The sequence below is a fragment of the Cyprinus carpio genome, chromosome B15 (assembly GCF_018340385.1).
Source record: "Cyprinus carpio isolate SPL01 chromosome B15, ASM1834038v1, whole genome shotgun sequence".
NCBI classification, from domain to species: Eukaryota; Metazoa; Chordata; class Actinopteri; order Cypriniformes; family Cyprinidae; genus Cyprinus; species Cyprinus carpio.
The window spans coordinates 13,292,638-13,302,300 of NC_056611.1; the positions used below are offsets into that span (position 1 = coordinate 13,292,638).

Consider the following 9,663-nt stretch of genomic DNA (forward strand, 5'->3'; position numbering starts at 1 on the left):
ATATATATATATATATATATATATATATATATATATTTATATATGTGTGTGTGTGTGTGTGTGTGTATGTGTATTATATATGTGTGTGTGTGTGTGTGTGTGTATGTGTAAAATATGATATATATATATATATATATATATAGCATATTTTACACTATATAAATAATATTATAATATATTATAATATTATTTATATACTTATTTATCGCTTTTGTATTCTGATACACTTTTTTTTGACAGTTACACGCATGTAGGAAGTTGTTAAGTAGTGCGGGGGTATTTTTTGCATTATTCCTCCGCGCGAGGGTGTCAGATCGCGTCATGCCGGTCATGGCGGCGGTGCGTTCATGTCCATGAGGCGGGAAGCGCGAGCTCCTTACGCGGTTTGAAGTGATCCCAGACAGCGAAATCAACGATGGCTGGCGTTTTCGACATCGATCTGGACCAGCCAGAGGAAAATGTGTCCGATGATGAGCTGGAGGAGGTAAAGGACGGTCGCTGTTTTGAAGTAAACGGCACGCGGGATTGTACCTCCCCGAGCTGAGCGCAGGCCCGAGGAACTGCTTTATGTTATGCTAACAGGCTAACACGATTACCCTACAGTGTGTTTTATATACGTTACTGAATGACTGGTGTTCTGTATGTCAGCACGTGTCAGAGATATTTGAGTTTTACATGCTGAAATATGTTTTATATGCAGTAGGCAATGATACGAGCGGGAGATAATAGGGTTGTATGTTAGCTTACTACATGGCAGTACAGTACAGTACAGTAATAGCAATTTAAAGGGCTTGGATGTATCCGTTTCCTTTAACATCGAAACTTGCAATGCAGCATGATTTAAATATACACAATTTTGTATGAATATTGCTTTAAATAATGGATTGACTTCGCTAATATGCTTTTTTTAACATTATTATCATTTACGAGGATCAGTCAATTAGGAGATGCAAGACCATAGATGGTGCATGTCACCTTTATGGGATCTCTGGGAATAGTATTGCGAAATCCGACCCCTTACGTTTTCATGTTCGGACTAGAATTGCTGCCAACTGTTGCCTCGTAACGTTATCTACTCGTGCACTGATCATCTCTCCACCCGACATAACGCTGTTCACTTTTGCAGGGAATTGAGCCTTTATTGATTATGCATTTCATACTTCTCTTCTGCAGGCTCAGATCAATGACATCATGGATCAGTGCAGTGGTTTTGAGTTGTAAGTATGTGTAGAGGTTACAATAATAATAAAAAAATATATTTTTATTTTTGATGATTCAAATAATGTGTCCTAGACAGATTCTAATAAAAAAAAAACTGCCTAGAAAAACAAACAGCACAACAATATTCTAATGCAGATGAGAGGCATAATGCACATTATTGCTTTATTTCTGGTTTATTCTTATAGTAACATGGACGACTGTGAGAAGATCGAGATATCAGAGGACAATGTGAACCAAGGCACTGAGAACATCCGTCCAGAGTGCTTTGAGCTTCTCCGTGTGTTGGGAAAAGGCGGTTATGGAAAGGTATTTTATTTATTTTTTAATGTAGCATATTCTAATATTTTCATTTTATTTATTTTTAAGCCCTTTCCACACTATACGGTACCCCCAAAATGCTTAACATTGTACTGAACACGATTATTATATACACAACATTACAGTACATTACATAAACAGCAAAAACAAACCTGTGTTAAAATACAAAAGAGCACAGATATGACTTTAAACAACATTGGATAAGTTCTAATATCAATAAGTATAATAATAATGTACAATATCAAATATACGGAGCAGTGGGGTTACTATCGTAAACTAAAACTTTTGTTTGTGGATTAAAATACACTATAAATAAAATAAAATATGATGTATAAATATAAAAACTATTTAGATCAATGTTACTATTTAGGTTTATTTTTTATTTCACTAAAACCAAATTAAAATGAGTTGAACCTTAATAGTAATATTTAAAAATAACAAAAAACAAATAAATACTACATATTATTAAAATAACATTGTGGTGTATTCCATTTGAACCTGTCTGGGCTTGAATTTAACTTTTTCTTTTATTTTTTTTTTGTAGGTTTTCCAGGTTCGGAAAGTGTCTGGTGCAGGATCAGGGAAAATATTTGCAATGAAAGTTTTAAAAAAGGTTAAGCAAATTCCTTAAATTTGAATGCATTCATTTACATTTGTGCCAATGTCTCAATGTCAGTCTATTCTGCTGCTTGTAGGCTATGATTGTACGCAACGCCAAGGACACAGCGCATACTAAAGCAGAGAGGAACATCTTAGAGGAAGTCAAGCATCCTTTCATCGTTGATCTAATCTATGCCTTTCAGACGGGCGGCAAGCTTTACCTCATCCTTGAATACCTAAGTGGTTCGTGACTCAAGAACAACCTTTGTCTCAGAGATGGATAGCCACTAATTCTTTCCGCTGTCCTCCTGTTACCGCGGAGTTGCTTAGGAATACATTCTTCCCTTGGAGGCATTCCTTCTGTGGTGTTTTATTTTTCGCATAGAGGGAATTTATTTACACATTTTATGAAATGCATAATAAACTTAATAGTGCAATGCATTTACAAGCATTTTTTTTCTAGGTTTGAAACACTTTTTTCATTTCGTGGCTGAAATGGTAAATTTGCAGTGTGTGATGTTTGAGATATGATGTGGTGAAGCTTTACTATCCATCTAGTCCATCTGTTTTCTCTTAAAATTGTGGCGTTTGTGGTAAAAACCTTTTTTCTTTTGCAGGTGGGGAGCTTTTCATGCAGCTTGAGCGAGAGGGGATTTTCATGGAGGACACCGCCTGGTAAGAAAGGGCGATTTGATCATGTTTTGTGACTTTTAAAGCATAAACTTGCTACGTTAAAACTGAATTTTGATTAGCTCTTTAAACATAGTGTTTTATTGAAGTGTCAAAATTTTAAACAGTTTTCAAGGACACACGAACACCGACACATGCATAAAATAAGCCTTACATTCAACATGAGATGAACAGAGATAATGATGCTCAGGGCTTTTTACACGCAGCTTTTACTTGGCTGAAATCTCTATGGCTCTCGGACACCTGCATCAGAAAGGCATCATCTACAGAGATCTCAAACCTGAGAACATCATGCTCAATAACCAAGGTTTGGCCACTGCTTTTGGTAGTTTAGAAAGAAGTAATCTGAAAATGAACGGAGAAATCTTTAATTCTAATAATCAGTTTTTTTTATCTTATCACAGGACATGTAAAACTGACTGATTTCGGGCTGTGTAAGGAGTCAATTCATGACGGCACGGTGACACATACTTTCTGTGGCACTATTGAATACATGTGAGACGTTTAAAGAAACCTTTACATCCTTGTGATGTCCAAGTAGCTAATTTCCTGTTCTGTAAATGTCTCTTTTCATTGCCTGGCGTGCCCTTGTGACATGCATTTAGATGAATTCTACAGTAGTGTGAGACGTTTCTTTATTTCAGGGCTCCAGAGATCCTCATGAGAAGCGGACACAATCGAGCTGTTGACTGGTGGAGTCTGGGGGCTTTGATGTATGACATGTTAACTGGAGCAGTGAGTATAAACGTCTTGGGAATTTGTCTTAGTGCAGCGAAATTTAGCCTGCAATATTTCAGTTTGGGTTTTGTATTTACATTCTGGAATTTATGTATTTATGTTTTAGAATTAATTTCAGCAACCAGTTACTCAACTTTACTAATTTTTTTTATATTGGTCGTCTTAATTTAATTATTTATTTATTTTATTTTTTTTAATTTTACCGATTACTTAAATCAGCTAGTTATTTAGGCAACACACCATCTAGGGGCCGCAAGGAGTCCATGAAAATTGTTTTTTTCCCCCCCCAACAATAATGTGTGCTCTTAAAGTGTTAAGGATTTGTTTTTATTATTATTTGTTATATTCATATTCCCTAAATGTAATAGACTTAATTCTGATTTCTAAAGACTGGTCAAGACAAAATTAAAATTAAAAAGTTTGTCAGATTTTTTTTTTTTCCTAAATAAATTCCTCCAGTTAATTTTCATTCACGGTCAACAGTTAAAAAATATTTTTAATATAATTATTTTAGTGTAATGACAATGTTATAAGCCAGTTTAATTCTGAAATTAATAATTGTCACAACTTATTGCACTTTTTTAGTGATAATAAAATAGTTAACTTTATATTTGTCAGCAAGGCTTGTCACAATGGTATTACTGTATTTGTGGTTCTTAGCATCAAAAAGTTTGTTAAAGGGGTCCTCGGATGCTTCATGCAATTTTACATGTTGTTTGAACTGAAATGTGTGTTGGCAGTGTGTGTACACAACCAACCTATAATGATAAAAATCCACTTAGTGTTTTTTTTTAATCTCATTAAATCATTTCCTTTTCTCAAATCGAGCCTATCTCACATGTGACGTCACACAGGCAGGCCCCTCCCACGATAGTTTGATTGACAGTAGTGTTTCAACACAGACTGTTTTGTTGTTGGATGTAATAATGAACATAGCAGTCATCATTTACTCCCGACATCTGAGCCGCTGAAGACGCAGTGGATTATGTTTGTTTCTGAAGGGAATGCACCCCTGATCTTACCTAAATGCATCTATGTTCATGCAAATCATTCGTGATCCAGCTTAACATCCAGAAGAAGTAAGTGTAATGTTTCTTGATGAATCTTTGCAAATTGACTTTCCTAATAATGTGCTAATTAGCAAGTTTCACGATGAATGTGGCTAAAGTTTACAGTCTCTCAGAGAGTGGCTCGGAAGAGGGGGCGGAGTCAGCAGAACTCATTTGCATTTAAAGGAGAATGCTTGCTCTGAAAAGAGCTGTTTTTGACAGGGTAAAGGGGTGTTTTACGCTATTATTGAGAAATATTAACCAAACCATGTTGCAGACTTTTCATTAAGACCCTAAAGAATCAGATCAACTTGTGGAAAATGGGCATCCGATGACCCCTTTAACCCTTGATCTAGTCAATTTAGAAGTTTTATTTATTTATTTATTTTTTAACATCATTTTTGTCCATCCTAGCCCCCATTTACAGGAGAGAACCGGAAAAAAACCATTGACAAAATTCTTAAATGCAAACTGAACCTCCCACCCTACCTCACACAAGAAGCCAGAGACCTTCTCAAAAGGGTAGGTGTACACCGATTTTATTTTTCCCAGTAATACACGTATTGTGTGTTGTGTAATTGATGTTTTAATTGTTTTAATTTAATAATGTTTTAATTTAAGTCTTTTTCTGTTATTTTGTAATAATAATTTTACTGTGTTCAGCTACTGAAAAGAAATGCCTCATCTCGGCTTGGGGCTGGACCTGGAGATGCAACAGAAGTACAGGTCTGTTTTCATCAACGTTAATGTTAATGTCAACATCTTTACCCTGTAAAGCCTGACATGAAATAATAGTCAAAAAAAATTATTTTGATATTTAGAAAAAATATTGCAGTTGCTGTAAAACCAAGTTGCTTCCATCTGGTAAGTGTTCATCTTGAAGTATTGCTAAGAATATATTAACTATTCTTATATTTACTGTATAAAACATCATTAAAGATTTCAAAGCATAAAGACATGCATCCCATGACCTGAAAAGAAAGAGTTTTTCGAGTTATACTTGAAGACCTTTTACTTGTTAAAAAAGTGTAAACTGTCAACCAGATGGAAGAAGGCATGTAGTAGATTGTGTACAACAGGTTTTTCAGCAAGTTTTGATCTTATTGATAATTTCCAGGCCTTAAAAACGTGTGTATCAAATGAAAAATAGGCTTTATAGGGTGAAGACTGTCTTTCACTATTGATTTTCTGGTTGTTTTAATGGTTAACTAGAATTCAGAAAGAAGTGCTGGGCTTTAGTTTTAATTAGCCTGAGTTTGTCTTCTAGACTCATCCCTTCTTCCGACACGTTAATTGGGACGACCTTCTTGCGCGTAAAGTAGAACCACCATTCAAGCCTTTCTTGGTAACTATAGTCAGTTTTTGTGGTGTTCCGTCATCTAATGTGTTAATTGAGTATATATGAATTACTTGACCCGATGTCTAATTACGACAGCAATCTGCTGACGACGTGAGCCAGTTTGATTCAAAGTTCACCAGCCAGACTCCCGTTGACAGTCCTGATGACTCCACACTGAGTGAAAGTGCAAATCAGGTCTTTTTGGTAAGGCAGCCAAGTCCTGCTTATCTGTTTAGAGAGATTTTTGCTGGGCTTTCCTTTATCTTTTCTTCTAATTCTTGCAGGGTTTTACCTATGTAGCTCCATCTGTGTTGGAAAATATAAAGGAAAAGTTCTCATTTGAGCCAAAAATCCGTTCCCCTCGCCGTTTTTTGGGGAGCCCTCGCACGCCTGTCAGGTAATCACAGTTTATGACTTGTAAATGTCACACATTTTTTAAAATCAAATTAAAAAGCATTTGCCTCTCGTCTTTCAGCCCGGTTAAGTTCTCAGGAGATTGTTGGCCACGAGGTCCCACTTTGCCCGGATCCTCCACCCTCCAGTCCCCCACAGAGCTCGCTATGGACGTGTCCACCATGGATCAGATGGAGGTCCAGGCTAGTTCCGAGGCCACCGCCCCTCTTCCCATCAGACAACCCGCTGGGTCCAACGTGGGCCAGTTTAAACAGCAGACCTACCCCGTGATCTCCAAAAGGCCAGAGCATCTACGAATGAACCTATGACCATTAGTCCAACTTAGAGTTTTCCTTTGCTTTCTCTATTTCTTTTATATGGACATTTGGGGATAAGAAAGGTCCCCACCGTCACTACCATCTGCAATATACTGTCCTTCACATCTGATGAGCATGTGTCTTTCACTGAGTTTAAGAAACTGCTACAGTTCCTCGCATCCCAAAACCTCTGTCATTACATATCAAATGGATTATCAGGATCGGGCCTTTTTTTGGATTATCAACTTTTTTACATGATTTTACCATAAAAGGAACATCAAAAAAAAAAAAAAAAAAAAGATATTTAAAAAAAAGACACTATTTGCAAATGTGCAGATGAGTTGATGATCCTTGCAAGACGATCAAGTGATGTTGAGGAATTTTTTCCAGTGGGATGCTTTAAGTTTTTACAGTATTTCCGAGGGAAGCTGAATCGCTTTCCAGCTGTTAAACAATTGTACAAATCATTGTGGATTGCAGAATGTTTGTGGGAGTTTCACTCAGCGGAGGTTTGCAACCTGACTTAAGTCTTAGACATTTTTAAATGAGTGTATTCCACAGTGCTGTATACATGATGGATAAATACACGAGCCTCAATAAAAACAAATACATGACCTTTCTAGTTTTTTTTCTCCAAGTTCAAAAATATTTTTACTGGCAATTTACAATTGATAAAATGTCAGTGCTTGGCTTAACTAGAAAAATGTATTTTTAATATGAAGTGTCCATGGAGTTGAATAGTTTTTGTAACTTTTCAAGGTCTATAAATCACACTTTTAAAATGATCTCATATATCCAGATTTTCCAAGACTTGTGGGAATCTTGATTTTCCAAAGAATAACCATGGCTTGTTTGGCTTATTTTAATGCTTGTTTTGTCTTACTCAAGTCAACTTGAGGCCCTTTAGTTGAGAACCCCTCGTGTAGATGTTCCCAATGCTGTCTGCAACACACTTTGTGTACAACTAGGTTCTGTCTTTTCAAATACAGATGAATAATGTCTCTTAATCTTGATGATATTTAACTGTTATAAATCATTTGGATATGAACGCTCATGCAGATACAGATACGTTTAAACATTTTTCCTTCAGGATGCAGCTCTTGTGCAACATGTCTGAGTTGTACATAAGGGAGCACTCAAATACTGGTTTATGATGCAATTTAATGCTAAAACTTTTTTGTGTCCAGTCAGCAGAGAGAACACACTTCAAAATTGTCTGTTTTATCTTGATGGTGTTTATAAGGATGTATTTCTATATCACTTCTGTGCTCTTGCTAGCATAAGCAGCTTGTCTGAGCCAACCAGAAGGTTCGGCACTGTAGGTCACTGTCCAGCTGGACTGAGTCCAAATGGCATTGACTGGCTGGATCAATGAGTTCTGGAAGAAAAGTGGCCCAGTTTACCTGAATTCACCCTGGCCATGTCATCTGGCCATGTCAAGTCTAGTAATATTTATGCTTTTTCAGCAACAGCTGAAAGAATCATGTGGATGGCTGATGGGAAATTCTTGGCTGCATACAAATGTGTATTTAAATCTTGAACGATGTTTGCACTGTCTATTAGAGGAAGTACAATCTTGGGAGAACATTAATGATATTTGCATATGACAAACAATATGGTTGTCTCATCTGTTTTCCCGGGGATTCCCTAAAATTTACAGCATAACGGAAATAACTGTCTGTCTCTGAGGAAACAGATGTTGAACATCAGTTGTAGCAGGACTAAGTTTTAACAGCACTGGATGATTCATCTATGTTAAGAACAGGCAGCTGGGGCTGCTTTTGCTTTTAAACGCTTTTAAAGGTTTTTTTTTTTTTTTTTACTATTTAATCGTTTTTTTATTTGACTTTTTTATAACTAGTGTAGTTTTTCTATTACACTACTCTCTTAAAAATAAAGGTTCTTTATTGGCATCAGTGGTTCTATGAAGAACTTTGAACATCCACGGAACCTTTCAAATGCAGAAAAGGTTCTTTATAGTGGAAAAAGATTCTTTAGATATTTAAAATGTTCTTTAAAATGGATCTTAGGTTCTTTTGGGAACCAAAAATTGTTCTTCCATGGCAGCACCTTATGTGTGTGTGTGTGTGTGTATGTTGTGTGTATATATATAATATATATACATATATACATATATATATATATATATATATATATAGATATACATATATACATATACATGTATAAAACGTATTTATTTTCTTTTTATTTTATATATTTTTTCCCACTCAAGTTTGGAATCATTAAAATTTTTTATTGTTTTTTTTACTAAATATAGTAAAATAAAATAAAAAATAAATGATTGTGGAAAATTATAATGTCAAATAGCCTATTACAATGTTCTATAATGTATTAAAAATGTATTTCTGTGATGGCAATGCTGCATTTTCAGAATCATTGATCCAGTCTTTAGTGTCACTTGATCCTTAAGAAATCATTTTAATATGCTGATTTGCTGTTTAAATATTATTGGTTCTAAGTTATTAATAATGCTTATTATCATCATTGTTGAAAGTAGATTTTGCAGCTTATCTGTCTATACACATATACACACGTTTAAAAAAAAAAAAAAAAGTCCCTTATGCTCTCCAAGGCTGCATTTATTTGATCATACAGTTAAAAACAATGTAGTAAAAATAACAATTAGAATGATTTCTGAAGGATTATGTGACACTGAAGATACTAAAAATATATTTAAATAGAAAACATAAATTAAATTGCAATATTTCACAATATTACTGGTTTTACTATATTTTTTGTTCACATAAATGCAGCCTTGGTGAGCAAAAGAGACGTTTAAAAAAAAACAAAAAAAAACAATTAACTATACATCATCCTCATGTCTTTTAGAAAGATGTTTTACTTTCTTCTGTAGAACACAAAAGGAGATATGAGCCAGAGCGACCTTTTCACTTTCACATTCACTGTGTGGAAAAAATACAATGAAAGTGAACGTTGTCTGAGGCTGTCAATAGAGCGCTGCAGGGATCAGTGTGAC

At 35.2% G+C, this 9,663-nt stretch overlaps 1 protein-coding gene across 1 annotated transcript; it reads left to right on the forward strand.

Moving 5' to 3' along the window:
* Positions 1-298: 298 nt before the first annotated feature.
* LOC109083881 (ribosomal protein S6 kinase beta-1-like) lies at positions 299-7,279 on the forward strand. Its single transcript, XM_042739323.1, has 15 exons — positions 299-484; positions 1,174-1,217; positions 1,407-1,527; positions 2,084-2,152; positions 2,235-2,382; positions 2,757-2,814; positions 3,036-3,136; positions 3,234-3,324; positions 3,474-3,564; positions 5,031-5,138; positions 5,280-5,342; positions 5,884-5,961; positions 6,052-6,159; positions 6,240-6,352; positions 6,431-7,279. The coding sequence occupies exons 1-15, from the start codon at positions 416-418 to the stop codon at positions 6,675-6,677; spliced, it is 1,509 nt and encodes a 502-aa protein (XP_042595257.1). The 5' UTR covers positions 299-415; the 3' UTR covers positions 6,678-7,279.
* Positions 7,280-9,663: the final 2,384 nt, after the last annotated feature.